This window comes from Neolamprologus multifasciatus, chromosome 7 (assembly GCF_963576455.1).
Source record: "Neolamprologus multifasciatus chromosome 7, fNeoMul1.2, whole genome shotgun sequence".
In the NCBI taxonomy this organism is placed as follows: Eukaryota; Metazoa; Chordata; class Actinopteri; order Cichliformes; family Cichlidae; genus Neolamprologus; species Neolamprologus multifasciatus.
Window position 1 is genome coordinate 6,566,636 of NC_140445.1, and position 19,883 is coordinate 6,586,518.

At 39.8% G+C, this 19,883-nt stretch overlaps 1 protein-coding gene across 3 annotated transcripts in view; it reads right to left on the reverse strand.

Annotated features, from left to right (window-relative positions):
- Nucleotides 1-486: 486 nt before the first annotated feature.
- Nucleotides 487-19,883, reverse strand: part of kiaa1549la (KIAA1549-like a) — a 132,407-nt gene continuing 113,010 nt past the window's right edge. The window contains exons 17-24 of one of the 3 annotated variants that reach the window (XM_085164745.1): nt 17,667-17,799; nt 11,414-11,655; nt 10,979-11,144; nt 8,993-9,090; nt 6,592-6,737; nt 6,359-6,513; nt 6,198-6,258; nt 487-3,210 (exon numbers count right to left, since the gene is read on the reverse strand). In XM_085164745.1, the coding sequence (XP_085020871.1) occupies nt 6,229-6,258; nt 6,359-6,513; nt 6,592-6,737; nt 8,993-9,090; nt 10,979-11,144; nt 11,414-11,655; nt 17,667-17,799 (970 nt within the window). In that variant the 3' untranslated portion in view covers nt 487-3,210; nt 6,198-6,228. Of the gene's footprint in view, nt 3,211-6,185; nt 6,259-6,358; nt 6,514-6,591; nt 6,738-8,992; nt 9,091-10,978; nt 11,145-11,413; nt 11,656-14,201; nt 15,890-17,041; nt 17,800-19,883 lie in introns of those variants that run through there. The other 2 variants (XM_085164744.1, XR_014874855.1) reach the window with 2 other exon arrangements.

Here is a 19,883-nt window from a genome sequence, read left to right on the forward strand (position 1 = left end):
TGCATGGAGTCAAATGAAATGATAAAAGTGGGTCTGTACAGTGAGGATGAATTAAAATGTGATGGTTCCTGCTGTCATCCAGTAATAATACTGACAATTCAAAGCATTCCAAAACACACCGTGTGCTCCCACAATGCATCAGGACTTTCTTCTCACATCTTTGCTTTCCTATCGCTAAATATACACAACTAATATTCATCGTGTGCAGGCCTGGATTTATGAAGCGGAGCGCTGTTAATATTCGTCTGTACTGGAAGAAAACCAATCTTTAGCAGATTGAGGCAAGACAGTACAGGACAAAACTGACGGTTTAGGGATTGTGGGGTTATTTTTCTCTCATAGTAAAATCTTCAGATTATTGCAAAGAAAACGTCCAAAAACCTTGTTGCTTATTTTAAAGGACAGTTAACTGATCCCTGTCTGTTACCTAAACTTTTAACAAAACATTTTCATGTTTTCCAAGTTTTTTAAAGAGGCGTTTGCACACAAACTACTCACAGCTATATTGGGGGTATTTTTAGCTGTCGACGAGGTTTAATGTTTTTTCTCTTTTGTGAAAAAGAAATATCCAAATCCAAATTTCCTCCTGGAAGAACAAAATGAAAGTGAAAAAGTTTGTTTTTTTTAATTCTGACTTCTCAGTAATCACCTTGGAAAGTTAATCCATCCACGTATTTGCCTGTAATGTCTTGCTTGAAGTCATAAATGTAAAGGAAGAGTGTAGTCTACAAGTCTGCAGACTATAAAAGTCCCTTTCCCCTTTTTAGACGTTTGTGAAAATTCCCTAAAATCTATCTCACTCCATGACTGTTTCAGTGGCTGAAATGTTGCTTTAAAGCCGGTCTATTTGTTTTTAGCCTTGACTGTCAAAATGTAAGAATTCCAACTTTAAAAAATATCATAATCCTGCTATAAAGTGTTAATTTATAAGACGTGTGTATTACCGTGTAATATAAACTTCCTAAAGGTCCTGGGTTAGGAGTCTTCACTGTTAGTTACTGTGTTAATTGTGCAGTTACACATTTGACATTTTTTGCATTGATTCTGCTCTTTTCTTGTCACAAAAGTGCTTTCATCTATAACTACCTACTGTCCTGTCTTTACATTATTATATCTATACTATCTCTCTGTCCTCCGTCTCCGACCCCCAACCATATCTCTCCCACTCGCCCACCCATGTCTAATATATTCTCATTTGGTATCATTTACTTTTTTGACATATCATTGATCTTTTATATCCACTCGATAAAGTTAATATATGGCTATAATCTCCTTTAATACCATCTAAATGATAAGGAGCTTTACGTACAGTGTGGTCACAGAATTCCAGTTTTCCTCAGTAAAAATGAGGCTAAATATATTCTAGACATTCCCCATAATAAAAAAAATTGCATTAATTCTACTATTATGGCTATCAACTTTTCTACTTAATGAATACTGCAATTACAGCGGTAAATTATCTTGCTGCACATCACTATAAACTCTCTTCTTCTTTCTTAATGTAATGATTTATGCATTGTGTTATGACATAATATGATACTGAAATGTGCGCCACCTTCAGAAAGTCAAGAAGTTACAACCTTCTTTCATCTGAAACCCAAACAGGCTAAAACAAAGAAAAGAACGGCATCGTGATAATGTCAAGTTTCCCTCCCACACTACTTGCATAAATCTCTTCATTAAATCATCTGCTATATACAGTAATACATGTAATCGTTACATATACGGCTCGTCTGAGCCCGGCGAGTCTCTTGAACAGTACTAAACCATAGTCCGGCGACCAAATAATAATCCCTCGGCCTCAAAAGAACCAAAAGTCAAAGTTACAGTAGAATACAGTAGACACCTTTCAAGTAAAAGAACTGTTTTTTTTTCTAAGAATACTGGTGTGTTCACATAACTGTAAGAGACCTGAGTCAAACCACAACTGAAACCCCTTCAAAAGCAGCTCATACTAAGTATGTTTTTATCCAAGGTGCCTTTTGTGCCTTTCAAGAAACGGCATGTGACCAAAATCACGCTGAGCAGGATTTCCGTGAGTGTCTCTGACTCAGGTCTAATGTTTAGCAGACAAAAACGTCATAATCAGATGACCGACAGAACATAGTGACATACAGTAAGTCTTGTTTTCATTGCTGAGTCGGATGAAGGAAAAAGGTAAAGGAAGTAATTCTTTTTAAAAAGTACAGAAATGCCGTCATAACCACAGACAACTAAGCCACCGACTTCTCTGCTTCAAAGAATGTCATATTTTTTTTGCCTCGAAGTAACATTTTTTTGTACAATAATCCATTGATAATAATCAATGCACAAAAGTAAAAGACAAAAGCACACAAATATCCAAAAACTGAAATAGAGACGGCTCAAGACAAGAGATTTTTTTTTTGTTCCTTTTTCCTTAGTTATTTTTTTCACTCAAGTTTAAAATACACATATTAACCAGCTGTTGAGTTTTTACATAGGAATTTGGATTGATCAAAAAAAAAAAAAAACAAAACACAGTTTTAAGTCAGTCCAGCTTTCCTGGCTTTACGGTGGACCTTAGGGGCAAGTCCACGATGGCCCAGTCCAGTTCAGAAGAGGAGACTACTGGCAACGGCCGGGGCGCTACAGTACTGATAACGCAGCGCTGCCTGCCATCGCGTGCTGGGCAGATGGCAGTTACTCTACGGTGATTGCTGGGCCACAGAACTTGTCACGCTGTACTGTAATCACCCTGTTCATCCACTCTGCGTCTGTGTTGTTAGGCAGGGAGGCACAGCGCAGCAGCTCAGCTCAGCAGTGTGAGGGGCCTCGGACTGTACAGCGGTGGTCACCACAGAAGAGGCAGTCTACATGGAGATAGTGACTATAGGCCGAGAGGGGCCAGCACGGGCCTGTGAGGCCGGGGGCTCAGAATACAGAAAGAGAAAATTATGGCTGAGCTTTTCATTGGCATAAGATCGAAGACGAGGTGAAGAGGGATTAGGGGGCAGGGGAGCTCTGGAGGATGTGAAATGCTTTGAGCTGGAGATGAAGTGGGCTGACAGAGGACAGACAGAGGGCAGGCAGAGGAGAGCTGTGGGAAAAGGTGAGGGCAGAGGGGGAAGGGGGGGGGGGCTCCACTGGTGATGAATGAATCATACAGGAGGAGCGCTGTGCTGGAGCCGAGGAGGGGTGATGAAGCTCCAAAGAGTGTGAAGGAGGTCCTCTGCCCATCTGAAGAGACACCTGCACAAAACACAAAGACAGTGGCCGCGCATGACAGACCTGCTACCACAGCACAGGTTACTGTATGTGATTATCTCTTATACATCAGGATGAAAGTCCAGAAACACCAGCAAAATCAGAGCAAAGCTTGATGTTAAAGCTAACAGCAACGTTAAAATCCCATCAGCCTTTTACTGCTGAAGAACAAAAACATAATAAAATAACAAAATCTCTAACTTTCAAACTTTAACAACTCCATTCGCTCATTCATCTGTTTCACTTTACAGTGCAACCGCTGCTTGATCTCATAATCACATCTACAGGCTTTTTCTACTCAAAAGAAAAGGCTGTAACTTTTAATTTTAAGAACTTGCTTTCTTTTAGGACAGCTTTACTCAAAACTGGATTATTATTTTATTATTGTAGTCATTTGGCACTATGTCTGTGTTCTGGGACATACTGAGCCTTCCACATGCATAAGTGGAAAGCCTGAAGGCAGGAGGAGCAGCAACAGGACCCCCTCGTGGAACAGGAGTTATAAATAGATTGAATAGCTATTACAGTAGCTGGAGGTGGGTGGCAGAGCAGGCTGGAGTGGCAGCAGCAACTTTATCCAGTTTGAAGTTGCACAGTTGCTCAGCTGAATAAGATCAGCTGCCAGTATTACTGACTGAGCTGCACTAGGAGGAGTCACAGGAGTCACTAACCCGATGCTCAATTTGTGGATCATCAAATAGCTGTTTATCATTTAACCTGAAAGTATTTGCTGGCTATTTCTCTCAAATGTGTGTATTTTGAACTTAATAGTGCCACAGATAAAGTCTATTTCCATATCAGCTTCATATATTTTACCCTGCACAAATTAAAAACCAAACAAACCCTGAAACGGTATCGGTCCAGGGACAGCACTGCATTGCTTTCTGAACACTACAGCAAACATTTGATCCTGTCAGCTTTTCGCCTGCAGGCTGGCATGCAGTCTGAACTCTGAAGCAGATAATGGTTTTGCTATCAAAGTACAATTACCTGCCCAAGGCTGTTTGGCCAGGAAACCAACAGTCAACAAAGCAAAGCTTTTTCTAAAACAGTATTTTTTGAAGGATTCACGTGTTTTTTCATGAGATTTCTACTTTCTGTATATCTGGTAAATGGACTTGATTTATACAGTGCCTTTCCTGTATTACTCATCTATTCAAAGCTCTTTTTCATGACACACTGAGATTCAGTCTATGAATATCTGCTTTGTCTACACACATACTAACACACCAATGACTCTATCTGGGGAATCTGCCGTTTAGTATTTTCCCCAAGTAAATTTCACCGCATAGACTAAGGAAACCATGGATTATCCAATTAGTGGAAGACCTGCTAGGCAACATATGCCCCCCTTTACACACAAATCAAATAGTTAATCCTGATCACTATCTCTGGAGGTCTGCAACCTCAGGATCATCCTGAATTCTGCTCTCTCAAACTCATCACATACCAAATCCATTAAATCTCTTCTACCACCTAAAGAATGATTCCAGACTCTGACTTCTACTCTCAGACCCAGCAAGTAAAACCCTCATTCATGCCTTCATTTCATTTCATTTATTTATTTATTTATTTCACACTTGGTACAACAATTCAAACAAACCAACCACACTTTCTATCAAAAGCACTACAACCATGTGTGAAAAGGAGCAGGAAGAAGAAAATATTCTTATTAAACCCTGCCCTCCCTATCCCCCAACCCTTATACACCTCCACTGGCTCCCAGTCAAGTCCCATATGTCCTATAAAATCCTTCTCCTCCCCTACACCCCATCTGGGTTTCTCAGTTAAAGGCCTACTCTCCATTTCCCACATCAGACCGTAGTCCTTCAGGGACAGAGCCTTCAGCGCTGCAGTGCTGCTCCCTGGAACAAGCTCCCCTGAGAGATCTGCAAAGCTCCGTCTCTGGAAATCTTCAAAAGCCAGTTGAAATGTCAACTCTTCAGTCAAATTTTGGCCTTCGACTCATTTTTTGTAGAAAGTAACTTAGGTTCCTATGTCCTGTGGCCAAATTAGTATGAGGTCTACAGTGAAACACTAAGCAATTCCATAATGCCACAATTATACTCTTATGTTTAATTTTATACCTTTAAGACATCAACAAAATAGTAACTAAATACAAAATATTTTCACTACAGACGCCAAAAATTCAAAATAAAAGGGAAACATGTGTTGAACTATAGATGGAATACAACATTTAACTTGTACAATAAATAGGGATGCACCGATACTGGTATCGGGTATCGGGGCCGATACTGTAAAATATGTGTGTACTCATACTCGTAAAAGTTAACCGATACCATGAACCGATACCAACTTATTTCATTAATCAGAGGGTGGCTTGTCATTTCTGTTGTAGTTTTTTAGATTGGCCACTAGGGGGCCAATTATTATTTTATTTATTATTTATTTTATAATTCTTTATATTTTATTATTTATTTAATAATAATTATTTTGTTTGTTTACAATATGGACACTCTGCAATAATTTAAAAGTTTATTTTATTCTCAAACCTAATTTGTATTTATTTTATTCCAAACAGAAGTGTTTATTTATTATTCTGAAAGCTCGAGACAGTGCCAATAGTTCAGTGATATTTTGTAAAATTACAATGTGGAGACTCTGCAATAATTTAACAGAAGTGCTTATTTTTCACTTGAAATTTTTTTTGTGGTCATTTTTATTAAGATTTTATTTTTTATCAGCAGAGAATAAAATAAAACCTGTCTTCCAATTAATTGTATTTGTGTGTGTGTGTGTGGTAGAAGTATCATTTTTTGTACTCTGTATCGGCAAGTACTCAGATCCAAGTATCGGTATCGTATCGGTTTGAAAAAATTGGTATCGTTGCATCCCTAACAATAAACTAAAATCAGCTAAATCAAAGATGAAAAGGTAAACAAAATTCGCCAAAGAAGCACGACAGTATAAGACTGCAGTGCAGAGAAAAAGTGACCCACCGAGCTACTGACCGTTTCCACTCAGTGTCACAGGCGGACGACTTCAGCAGATGGTCTCGAGGTGACGTGAGTTCTGCGGGAAGAAGTGGGGGAAGTGCTTCACACACACTGAAACTTTCTGCAAAGTGTTCACAGCACGTTGTGTACTTAAAAAAAGGAAAACAGTGTCTCACAGGTGCGTCGTTCCATTGCCGCGGCAGGTCTTCTGGTTCAGGTGGATAAGACATCCATGATGGACTCCGGTATGAGGATGGCGGTGACATGACGAAGTAGTCTGAGTAACCTGGGCGGTTGGCCGATATAGCGTAGACTGCTGTTATTGGGTTTCCTGTGAGATGTAAATAGATTTAGATTGAACAGAAATAACGTATCAATAGAAAGTCAGCGTCCTGTCCGTGTGTCGTACCTGAGTAGGTGCTGATGGACTGGTCAACAGTGACAGCGGGGAAGGGGGTCCTGGAGAGTGGCAGGTAGGGGGCGCCGTTGTGCTGCTGGGCCTGCAGCTCTGAGGCTTCTGACACGCGAGGCTTCAGACTAACATCAGGGGTGGAACTGTCAGTGGAGAGGAGAGGCAGAAATCAACCCGATGTACAGCAAACACACACCTGCAAATAACAACTATAGCTTTTTTGTGTCCACAGGACACAATTCAATAAAGCAGTTAAGAGAAACTCAAAACGTTTGAAACCCGAGTTTAAAAGCTGTTGGCAGAAGAGCAAAAAATAATAGCAACTGGAATCTGATTTGATGTCAAGCCCATCAAGAGAGTTACAGAGTTCAAGAGTGAGCAATAAAAGCAGTTTAAATTCAGTTGGAGTCAACAAATCAGAGACATCACTGTAAACATAATAAATTATAACATAATAAACTGAGTATTAAAACTGAATATTATAATATGACAAAACCTTAAATAACATAATTTGGCTTGTTGGGAGTCAAATCTCCCTCCCGTACTTTCTAACTATTTACCATTATTTATCAGATGCTGCATTTAGACTTAGCTGTCTGATACTTTAAATAATAAAAAACAGAGTTGGCTGTGAGGCTTCAAAATGCAGTCATAAACCAACGAGTGATATGATGGCAGTTATGTCTCTCTTTTATATACAGCCCGAATTTCATCTGTATCAGTTTAAAGGTCAAATCTGCACCATTTCAAAACAAAAACCAACCAAACAAATATTGATCTTTGTTAAACACGGTTTAACAAAGATCAATGGCTTGCAGCTTTAATTAAATATTATGGGAAAAGACATAGTTACACAACATAAAAAGATATAAAATCTTTAGTAATCTATAAAACAAGAATAAAGTCCATCAGACATCTTTTCATCTTAAGTCACATCAGACTGTGGTACTGATAGCAAGTTCAGAAAGTCCTGGTTTAAGGTCTTGAGTTCAAATCCAGACTGTTCTCTCTGTATACACTTCGAATGTTCTTCCCTGTGTCTGCATGGGAACTCTGGGCTTCCAAAGACTTCCGTGGGTTAGCCCTGCAACAGACTAGTGACCTGTTTGGCGTATAACCTGCCTCTTGACCTATGACAGCTTCTGGGGTGATTTTCATGCACAGTACAGAGGTTCCCAGACTTGTTTTCAACATCTGGCTGAAATTTCCAGGCATTCTGGGTCACTGCAGTGAAGGACACATGACCTCACGGATCATAAACCCCATCCTGTCACCTTGAGCCTTATTAGAGCTCTCCATGCAGTCATATTCTTTCTCCACCTCTGCACTGAAGCACCATCCTCTTCATCGTACAGACACGTGTTACAGTGCATGTTAACTACAGTAAAGAACCGGAGGACAGATGATGTCACTGGCACATCTCAGGACCATGATGCACTGTGCGCACTAATGCCTCACAGTGCATAGCAAAGAGGGATTAACATGCTGCACTCTTTCTCCCTGGGAGCACAGTGGAGCTGATGTGTGACGAGCTGACTGATTAACCGCCATAATATGACTGTTTCTGGTTGTAATAAGCAAGAATAATGGTCACATACCCGTGGCCATATCTGAAAATTTAATTAGCAGTAATTAGAGAAGTCCAACTAAAAGCTGTCTCTGTCAAGCAGAACATTTTAAATATATATATAAATGCATCTATATTTATATATATATAATTATATTTTTATAAGTAGATTGATTGTAAATTATAGTTTGTCTTTTTATTTTATTGCAGAACACTGATTTTTTTTTTCCTGCCACTCTGCAGCACCTTCTTTTCCCACAAGTGTTAATTATTTATTTTGCCCACTAGATGGCGAGAGTGCTCCTCACTGCTAACCAACAGGCTCAATCACTCTCTGCAGTGCTAAAGTGCCCAGCAACACAGTGCACACAGCAGCAGCATTCAAATGAAGAAGAATGTTCAGTTCAAATGATGCAGACTAGCATATGGGCCTAAGAGAGAGAAGTGAGCGGCACAAACCGAGGGTGTACGTGGAGGGCACTCTTGAAATGACGCTGATTAAAATTCTGATACATTTTGTGTATTCTCCAGTGTACTCTCCACTACCCGTCTGATCCAGTGATTAGCCCCAGTGCTGCCATGTGACTGGCTGAGGACTGATCTCAGAGTACTTTTAAATGCCATATGTGAGCATTTCCTTCAAGTTTGATGTCTAAATATATTTATGGGCCACATGTTCAACACTGTGCATGTTTTTATCTTTCACTGTAGGGACTGAGTGTTTCTTGCTTTTATGTTTTTTCTCCTTATTTTAGGATTTAAAAATCTTTTCCCTTCCATATACGAAGTGCAATGTGTTTGACTGTTTGATTATATAAATGTGCGTAGTACCGTCGCAGTGAGGTCGCAGGTGGCGGTCCTGGTCTTGAGGGGATCAGTGGAGGTGGAGAACCGATGCCCATATCAGGAAGCTGGGTGAACCGGAAACCCTGCAGGAGCCACAAATGCAATTTAGAGATCTGTTCAGCTCAGTATGAACACAAAACAACTTTAATCCAAAGTGAAAAAGAAGAAATAAATAGGGTAAGGAAACCAGGGGGATATCTGATCAGAGCGGAACAGAAAGATCAAACACAGATTCAGATTCAAGCAGCAACTTTATTTGTTGGAAGGCGTTCAGTCCTCAGTTTCTTTAATCATTCTCAAGGTTCTCCTTGCAGAGCAGCTGGTGACGGCACGCAGTTTGACCGTCCAAATTCTCGGTGTCGGTTTCTTGGTGCCAACATTTTAACTTTTGCATGCAGCCAGTTTAGCTGTTTAGTCATCTGGCAGATAATGCAATGTGACTTACACGAGTATAGATAATTACCCCACATGAGCAAATATTTACTACACCTGCATGACCTTATCAAGCTCTTTGGGGATTTACGTATCTATTTGCTGGCATAATAAAGCTAAATATTAAACATTCTCATCCATTATGCAGCGTTTCTTTTTTATACTTCAAGTACTTTAATGCATGTCGGAGACAAATTACTGGAAGAAATTACTGTGTAAGGTGTCATCATTATCTTTGTAATGTAATCACTATCCATGTCTCCAATTTTCTGTTTGAGCATCTTTGGTGTGTAAACATTTCTTTCATTCATTTGTAGCTTTCGATTATTTATTTTGGGTTTTTCAGACGGTATGTTTCTGTGTTTTGGTTCAGTCTCATAGCTGAAGGCAGTGGACTTCACATTACTAACACATATTAGGCCTAATATGCCTATAACCAGAGGTTATTCAGGAAATAGTCACTTTAAGCTATTTGGGTGAATTGACCACTTAAGCACTCAAGAGGAAAGGTGCTACAGTGTACCTAAAGCCTGAGGTCCAGACAGACACCCTCTTTACTCGTTTTATTCTAAATTGTTCATTAATGTTGAGCCTAAATCTTTTTATTAATTTATTTATAATTGCCCGACTGGTGAAAATCTTTAACAACTTAAACCTATCTGCAATAAGTTAAGTTGCTAGGTTGCCTGTGGCTGCATTTTGGTGGGTAATGGTTAGAAAAGTGATGAATCTACTATATAAAGCTATGGGATCCAAAAATCAATACTCCAAATACTGTGAGCCTTCAAATTCTAACAGAAAAATACAAAAAATAAAACAAAAAATTCTGGCTTTCCAGAAATCAGACTTACTGAAGACTTTCTTACTTACTAAAATCAGAATATTTTGATACCTGTCACAGAGGTAAGCAATCAACTCAAGCGCTGTAGCTGCTAAACTATGACCATGTTTGTGATGAGTCACCTGCCTGAATTGGACAAAAGTACAAATATAGATTTTCCATAAGATCCGATCCACCTATTTTACTGCTGTTTGCCTTGTGCATGAATGTGTTCAACTCTTCTTGCTTTGGAGATGCTCGTATGGATCCTGCTGCTGTTTGATGCTGCTGGTACTTAAACTCAGGGGACAGACAGACAGTTTGAAGCAACAAAAACATCCCTACACACATGAAAGGCCAGGTTAATTGCCACATGAAAGCTGAAATGTTCAGAGAGACTTGATCTTGTTTATGAGATCAAGTCACTGAGGATTGGTCATCCTTGGCGTGAGATTAGTTTGAGCTCTGTGAGAGTGTCAGACAAGTATTATCAAAAGGTAAAGTTCCTGAAATGCAAATTTCTTTAAAACTATTACACCCTGTTATTACCAGACCCTGATTCCAATCTTAGACAGTGCTATAAATGCGTTAGTTTTATTGGAACTACTTTCTACTCAAAAATAGAACCTATTAAAAAGAGATGGGTAACAGTGAAGTTATTGGAAAGGCATAGCTTTAATTGTATTTTTCTAAGCCTTAATCTTCCTTTAAGTGCTTACTGGTTTGGGCAGGCTACACTGGTGCATGTCCTCATAGCCTATGCTTCTCTGCCTGCCTCCACAGGGGTGGTTCATGGTTCCGGGGGCACTGGTCACTCCGTCACTGTAGTGGCTGGTACTAGAAGGGTTGTAGGTGCTGTGAGCGTGGTGATGATGATGGTGATGGCTGTTGGTGAGAGAGGAAGAAAAAAAATGAAATCGAGTCAATGCACACACACCTACTGTCTCTTTATTTTTCTAGTCTTGCTCCAGCGCACACTGCATAGGCAAGCAGACATCAGATAAAACTGCTGTGATTTTGAGAAACAGCTTGGGAGTGGGATGTATGTTCAAAGTGCCTATCAGGGGACCTCTCTCTTTTCTTTCCCACACAGTACTGTAAATTATGCAGATGTTATAAAAGAAAAGAGTTTTCAGTGAAAAATGAAAACTTACTTGGTTGGAGGAGAAGGAGGGTCATGGTCCGGGGGTGCCAGGCTAAAAGCGTTGCCTAGCAACATATGCATCTGCGTACGGACCTCGTCAATGGACGGCTGGGAGCTGAGTGTGGAGGAGTCGGAGCCACGGTGAGCCTTCACCCCTAAGCTGCCGTTCCCAGTGCCAGTAGATCCACCTCCATAACCCAGAGAGCTCATCAGACGATCCACGTTGGTCTCCTCAAAGGGTTCTGGTTCACCCTGTGGAGTGAACACAAACATTTAGCAACCAGTACAAAAGTAGTTTATCAGCTTTTCCAATAAGTTTTGAGGACACAAACACCAAGGTCATGTGTCCACAGTTTAAAGCTCGTAACATTCCTCCTTTCACTCCTGGCTTCCTTATAAACAAACCCGAAGTGATAAACAATCTGGTGCTGATGTTTTCATCAGTTATTGGAGAAGCAGTAAAACGAGCCACACTCACAAACATTGGTTTTTCGTGTTTTTCTCCTCTTATGTTGAGTGCTTTCATCAATCCTTGAGAAATGTAACTAACTACACACTGTATAGTTCTAACTGTATAGCACTAACTGTACAACTGGATGTTTTCAACTCAATCAATCACATGGACATAGATATCGTTTTCTTGTTTTTGTTTTCTATCTCTTTATTTTTAGTCCTTTTTATTCCTGTCCCTATCTTATTTTCATAAAACATTTAAAACTAAAAAAATATGACAAGAATTTGCACTCATTCTGCTGTCTACAAAGCATAAAACAAGCATGAAATGAGTTTTCATGAGTCACGTGCAGTCAATGAACTGCTCCAGGTGGGTTATTCAGGGCAAACATTTTGATGCAGGAAAAGCACAGGTGGAATCTTTTACATTAAAGACCATTTTTACATGTGGACTCAACTCTTATTTAGGTTTCTGAAATCACATTTTAAGAAACATCTGCTGTGAATAAAGGTCTGGATTCTGATGTGGTGTTAGAGCTGGTTTACCTTTTGCTCTCAATGCTGTTCTGGCACGTGCCAACAAGAACACAGGGTGCTTCTGTTGGTACGTGCCAATGCCCAGATCCCGGGCTCCTTCAGTCTACATGTTGAAAATACTGCACCTGATTTATCCATCACTGTGTGTGCATAAGTGGGTATATAGAGGAATATCAATGGGTATTATGTTGCTTGTAGTAAAAAGTGCTTTGAGTACTTAGAATAGAAAAACATTCTGTCAGTAAAAGTCAGTGCATCTTGTGTGTAAATACTGTATGTACAACTTCATCGCTTTGGAAATGCTGGTATGGATGATCTACCGCAGGTATTCAAACAGAGGAGTGAATGAAGTGAACTCAGTATGCATGAAATAGGTCCACATGTGCCACAAAATGGCCAAAATAAATGCACAAGAAAGCACAAATTAGCTGTAACAGTGACGAAAACATTGTTTTGACTTTGTCCCCTTTGTGGAAAAAAGCTTGTTTAACCTCCTAGGACCTGGCGTCCATATATGTGGACATCACATTTTGGGTTATTTAGACGAAAATACTCAATTTTGCTCTACAAGGGCCTGATATCCACTTACGAGGACATTATACTGCTACTGTTCTATCGACATTTTAAACAAATATCCTCATATGTGGCTCTCTTTTTTCTTAGAAACAAAAATTAGGTTAAAAAAAAAATCTGTTAATTCTTTGTTTTTACATTCATCGGGTCCCAAGCAGCACAAATATCAAAGGGGAATTAAAAATGCATGCCGTGGAAGAGTTCAGGTCTTAGGAAGTTGACATAGATATGTAACAAGTGGAATTATTTTTGGTATTTTGAGAACTTAAGACAGGTTTTAATTGAGAATTCAAGAAAAACCAATACCTGTTCCATTTCCTGCTCTAATTATCTTCATACTGATAAGACTTCTTGCCCCTCCTTTGTGTTGCACCAGGGTCTAACTCTCCTTCCCTGTGTACATTTGGTCTTTCTTTCCTCCTCTCTATCCTTCTTTAAGGATAGGGGACAGCCACCCCTCTTTAATGGGGTGGCTGTAGCTCAGGCGGTAGAGCAGGTCATCTACTGATCGGAAGGTTGGTGGTTCGATTCCTGGCTTCCCCTAGTCTGCATGCCAAATATCCTTGGGCAAGATATTAACCCCAAATTGCTCTCCGATGCATCCATCGGAGTATGAATGTGTGTGAATGTTACTTAGAAAGCACTTAGATCAATGTGCTTGTGCGAATGGGTGTGAATGGGTGAATGCACAAGTTGTGTAAAGCGCTTTGAGTGCTCAGAAGAGTAGAAAAGCGCTATATAAGAACCAGTCCATTTACCATATCCAAGATTGTCTGTCTGCCACTAATCAAGTGTCCTGGTAATCTTTCCTTCTATTGGACCTCAATTTTCCTCTTAATTTTTTACCTTTTTTTACTCTCTAGTTTTGTTACCTCCACTGAAGTCACCCTTCTTGATCGTTAGCCGTATCTTGGGAGTCTTCTCATTCAGTCATATATATACAGGGACTGCACTAAATGTTTCATGCTGTAGTCAAAACCAGCATAAGACTCATTGCATTTAGTAGAGTGAGTTTCAGAAACGGCACCATCTTCAGTATCAGAATAATGCTAACAAGCAGGGATTGCATTTCGCTCCTAACAAGTACTGTAACATACATCTGGAAAATTAAGTGATCTGTTATTTAATTATATTTAAAAAGAATCAGTCCAGCACTGTTACCACATATCTCTGCTCTTTTCTGTTGTAACAAAAAAAAAAAATCCTGATGCAGTTTCATCGTTTGTCTCCCCTCGACTCCTTGCAATGGAGTCGTGTACTAGTCAACAAAAAAGTCTCACAGCTGTCATCTATTGATTTTTTTTTCTTTCTAGAATTTTACTATTTTTCTTGTCCCTGGACACAGATTTCCGAGCGTTATTTTTATGTTCCTAAACACAAACCTGCCCAATCTCATATGGACGAATTTGCATCCATGTACATTGAATTAATATTTTGTGCTTTTAGAGCGAAAAATGCTCCACAATTACAGGAATGAATGGAGGAGTTGGTGGTGAAATGGATCCTCTCATTGCTTACACCAGAGACTACCAGGTATCCAAAGACTGTTTATTTGCTTGCTCACGTCCCCGTGCTGCAAGCACAAAATATAGTTCCCAACAAAGTTAATCAGTTTCTTAGTCTAGCTATAATGAGAAAAAAAACAGGAGAGTATTTCTCTGGTAACACAAGCAAATAAGTTATACTTTTATTTTAGTAATTCATTTGTGCTGTAGCAGAAATCTTACAGTTGTGTCATTGTGCATTTAAAGGTTGTCATGGGAGACGAGATGGTTATTATATTGGGAAGGTATTCACACTTCATTTCGTGCAAGGGTGATAATAATTATTATAATTTTGAAGAAGCATCTTGAGGCTAATCACAGCTCCACAATAATGTGGGTAAAGTCCGTTGAGAAGAAGAAAGATGGCAGTGCTGCAGCTCTAAAATTCGATTTTAGCCCGAACTCTCCAAGGAACATCAGGAGCAGCAAGACTGTTGCTGGTTTTGTGGTGGAGGAAATACTACAAGTATCAACTCACTATGCAGTAATGTAAGTGAGTAACTGCTACGGACATATGCAAAGATAAATGCAAACAGTTGTTTTCTGGGAGCACAAAAATGTGGTTAAATGTAACAAATTAGTTTTTAATAGCAGTAAATGTTTTTCTGTGACATTTAACAGGATAGAGATCAGCATCAAATCTATATTTAATATTCTTTGCCTTTTTCCCAAATAGAACTGTAGATCTAAATATATTTATTACCTTATAAAAATTGGCATTTTTTCCCCTAGATTTTCAGATTAGCTAAACCACTGCAGCTGTTTGTGACTATGCTGTGTTAAAACGTCACATAGGAAAAAAGACTTTCATCAGATAAATGTAAGACGTGTGTAACAGAAACTAAAATAACCCACTGTATCAGTTTTTAATTAAATGTTGCATTAATTAATTAGACTAACAGATGAATGAATGAATAACAAGACATTAAAACATAATCACATCACCACATCAGGATTCCATTAAAAGTTGGATAAAGAATATTATTAAATTATGACATAACCATTGTACAAAACCACAGGAATAGATTCCACAAACCACATAAAAGCCACTCATAAATCCAAACACCGCTAATACAGCTTTAATATGTCTCAACCGTTCTAAAGCATGAAAACAAAAGTGATAAGGGATTCTGATCACATTGCTTTTCTGTCCTGTCTGCACACACACACCATGTTCTCCTTCCAAACCGTTTGGTGCATCCGAGGCTATTAACTGCTATCAAGTCTCCCATCTGAATCCATGAATAGGCTATAATCATATTCAGAGTCATTGACATTCAGGTAGGTATCACGGTCGCTGCTGTTACTATGGTGCGTCAGAGGAGCGGCATAAAGAGACTTCACTCGCGATGCTCTACCTGTCCCTGTTTTTTCTCCTCCTCTCTGCCTTTTCACTAGGGCTGGGTATCGTCACTGATTTCTAGAATCGATTCAATTCCGATTCACAGGGTCCCGAATCGATTCGATCCACGATTCGATTTAATTCGATTCGATTCGATTTAATTCGATTCACTTTGATTTGAATCTGGGAAATTTTGACAGTCAGAAATATTATAATTCAGATCAGTACATTTACATATTTTTGTATCTATAAAAAGGAAGCTGACACACCAAGACTTTATCAAAGGTGTGAGCATCACAGCAGAGGCCTTTGTGTCAAAGTAGCTGAGGATAAAACACAGAAAAACATGAATTTTCCTGTTCTGGGATTTTATAAAAAATTTCTGCAGTAGATCAAAAACGAAAGAAAACCATTAATCAACACATGAACATTACCTCTGAAGTTACAGCGGTTTTATTAGAGACAAGGCTGAGCGTTTTGCATTTTGCATAATTTTAAAAAGTTTAAATTTGTTCGGTATTGAACGGCAGAAATTAGGTTTTATTTTCGGAAGTATATAAAACGAAAAAAAAAAACATCAGCCGACAGCGCTGTAAACAACGGTAGACTTGTGCATAACAAGCAAGCGAATAATGCAGAAAACAGTACAGAGAGAGAGAGGGAGAGAGAGGGAGAGAGAGCGCGCAAGAGAGCGAGCATGCGAGAGAGAGCTGTGCATCGTGGTCAAAGCAAAACAATAAAAGTCAGAGTGAATTCATGACTTTGTTTATGTGAAGCGTAGTTTGGATCTTCTTTTGCTACTGGTTCGGTCAATATTGTTTCGAGAGACATCAAACTAACAGCTTTAGAATCAGCGCATAAAGGGCGTGAACACAAAGCGCGGACCGCCGACAGATCAGAATCAGCGCGCTGTCGGCTTTCAGCCCCGACTGTGAGAAAGGCAACATCTCACTGATTCTGATCCGCGGTTGGGCTGTGTGTTTATGTCTTTGTGCAGAATCCATGTTCCTGCTCTCATTTACTGTCTTAGCTGTTTGGTGGTTGTTGAAATTTTGTGAGATTTCACCAGAGATTCTGGCATTTCGGGCAAAATAAATTTATATTAAAAAATCGATTCAGGATTTTAATGAATCGATTTTACGTTATCCAAGCCAGAATCGATTTTAATCGATAAATCGATTATAAAAACCCACCCCTACTTTTCACCCCTGTTGGCTGCTGTAAAAATGAAGGAATTGTGCTCTCTCTAATCTTTTTGTCATTTTCTTCTTTTCTACCTAATTTATTTTTCTTCATCTCTGTGTCTGTGTAGGTTTATAAGGTTCGTCAAAAGGTAATTTGTTAATCCACTGGGTCAGAGCTAAAAGCATCGGAGAGGAAAGGAAGGGAAAAGAAGGATTAAAGTTAGAACGCTCTCAAGAGATTATTTTATTAGTGTGACAAAGTGGCAGCGCTTTACTTTCCTACAACTATCAAGTGACCCATTTCGTCATCGCTCTATGGCACTCAGTTGTTCTGAGATTGGACCTGAGCTGCTATATTACAGCTCGTTACAGAATCAGACTTAAGAGCTTTGCTTTTTCTTACTACTCAGTAAGTTTATCTGAGTCCAGAGATTCAAAAAGAAATCCTCCATCCTCAAGTCACATACCTTGGTTAAGTCTGGACTCTTGGTTATAATACACAGGTTATATAGACCTATACTCACATATTATAATTTGGGTAAAGCTATAGTTTCTGGCCTTATTCTGGATCTGCTCTACTGACCCCATTCCTGGTTTACTGTTTCAGAAGGTTGTTGTCCAGTCACTTACATCATAGCCATTATTGCGGATGCCCCTCCTGGATCTCTCCCTGAGCACCAGCAGGTCCATCTCTGTCTCTACTGGACTGGGGCTGCTCAGAGACTGCCGGCTCCAATATGTAGGCTCTCGTGGGTGAGAGTACCTGGTGGAAAGAAATACAACACCAGCTTAGTGTCATTACTACAATTACTCCTGATGGCACTGAGGTCCTTTTGACATCTATGTTTAGGGTAGTGTTACGACTGTTGTCGTAATTTTATAATGTAAATTTCAGTGTGCAGGTGCTCCTCCATGATTGGTGCATCCAGGGTGGACGGATCGTACCGATTGGCTAATGACCGGGAGGCAGTGCATAAGAAGACACCGCCAGAGACTGCCAGGTCATTCATCCTCGGCCCAACCCAACCAGCAGACCGTGTGTTCACTGTTTAACTATGTTGGTTTAATGTAGGAGCCTTTTTTATTTGATTAGTTTTCTCCTGTTTTTGTTAGGTAGGGAGGAAAGTAATTGTCGTTTGGTTTAGTTCTTTTGCTTTCCGTGTCCTTTCTCGCTTTTTGGTAAGTTGGGTTGGCGTATCCCGTTCTGGTTGGCAGTTTTATTCACTTGAAAATTTTGTGGAGGCACCTTCATGGGAAAAAATTGACAAATGTAAGAAGGCGGACCTGCTCATTGTGGCTAACTCTTATAATGTGGAAGTGTCTTACAGTGCTCGCAAGGCAGAGTTGAAGGAAACCCTGACTGAAAAGCTAGTGGAGAAAGGTGTGCTTCTACCAGAGGGGGATGCTGAAAACAAGCCAGTGAAAGAGGCAGACGGCACTGCATCTGAAGCGGATGCTAATGCAGCTGATGCGTCTGCTGCTGGCATGGAGGCTGATCGGATTTCTGAATCCAGTGAAGGTACGTCAACTAAGGATCTGCACCTCACGCTCCGCATAAGAAGTGCAAGCTATGCAACTCCGTATCAGAGCTCTTGAGCTTGAAAAAGGCTCAGCTAAAGGTTCCCCAACGTCATCAAGCACAAGTGCTTCTTGTTCTGCTAGTTTTGATACAAGTAAGCACATCACATTGGTTCCCCCGTTTCGCGAGTCTGAGGTAGACTCCTATTTCAGTGCATTGGAGTGCATAGCCGCTTCTTTGAAGTGGCCGAAAGAGTTTTGGTCCCTCTTACTCCAATGTAAGCTTGTGGGAAAAGCCCAAGAAGTGTGTTCAAGCCTGTCTATTGAGCAGAGTTTAGATTATGAAACTCTTAAGAAAACTGTGCTAGTTTACTATACGCTATACAATACATAGATAAATAGGTTCTCTCATGGATGCTCTTTATGGCGAGGCCTAAACCATCGAGAGCTTCCCTTCACAGACCGATGAGGAAGCTGCCTCTCGAGGTGAAGCAGGGTCCAGTTCAGGGACCTCTACCTTGGAAGTTAAATTTTATTTTGTTTTTTTCTGATGAAACTTTTTTTCATAAGTTGTATGTTTAGTTATTATAAGGGTGTGCAGGCAGCAAACCAAACTGTCTATCTAGATGAGTTAAGAAAAAGTTTGTCAATTAATATCAATGGCTTACATAGTCCTGTGAAAAGGTGGAAAGCCTTATCCAAGTTTAAAATGGACAAAGCCCAAATTGTTCTGATGCAGGAAATACATCTAGCTGACAAAGATCATGCAAAACTTAACAAACTAGGTTTCAAACATGTCTTCTATTCCTCCCATAGTTCTGGGAGGCAAAAGAGGGTGGCGATTTTGATATCCTCAGCTTTGAACTATGAACATATTTCGGAATATAAAGATAAGGAAGGCAGATATATATAGGTAACGGGTAAAATTCAGGGTATTGTGATTACTCTCTTAAATGTGTATATTCCCCCAGGCAGTGATTGGTCCTTATATGGGCAGATTTTGAATTTGGCAACAACAAGGAGTCAGGGAATTTTCATTTGTAGCTCAGGCGGTAGAGCAGGTCATCTACTGATCGGAAGGTTGGTGGTTCGATTCCTGGCTTCCCCTAGTCTGCATGCCAAATATCCTTGGGCAAGATACTAACCCCAAATTGCTCTCCAATGCATCCATCAATGCATTAGAAAGCACCTAGAAAAATGTGCTTGTGCGAATGGGTGTGAATGGGTGAATGCACAAGTTGTGTAAAGCGCTTTGAGTGCTCAGAAGAGTAGAAAAGCGCTATATAAGAACCAGTCCATTGACCACTTATGGTGGTGAGTTTAACGTCA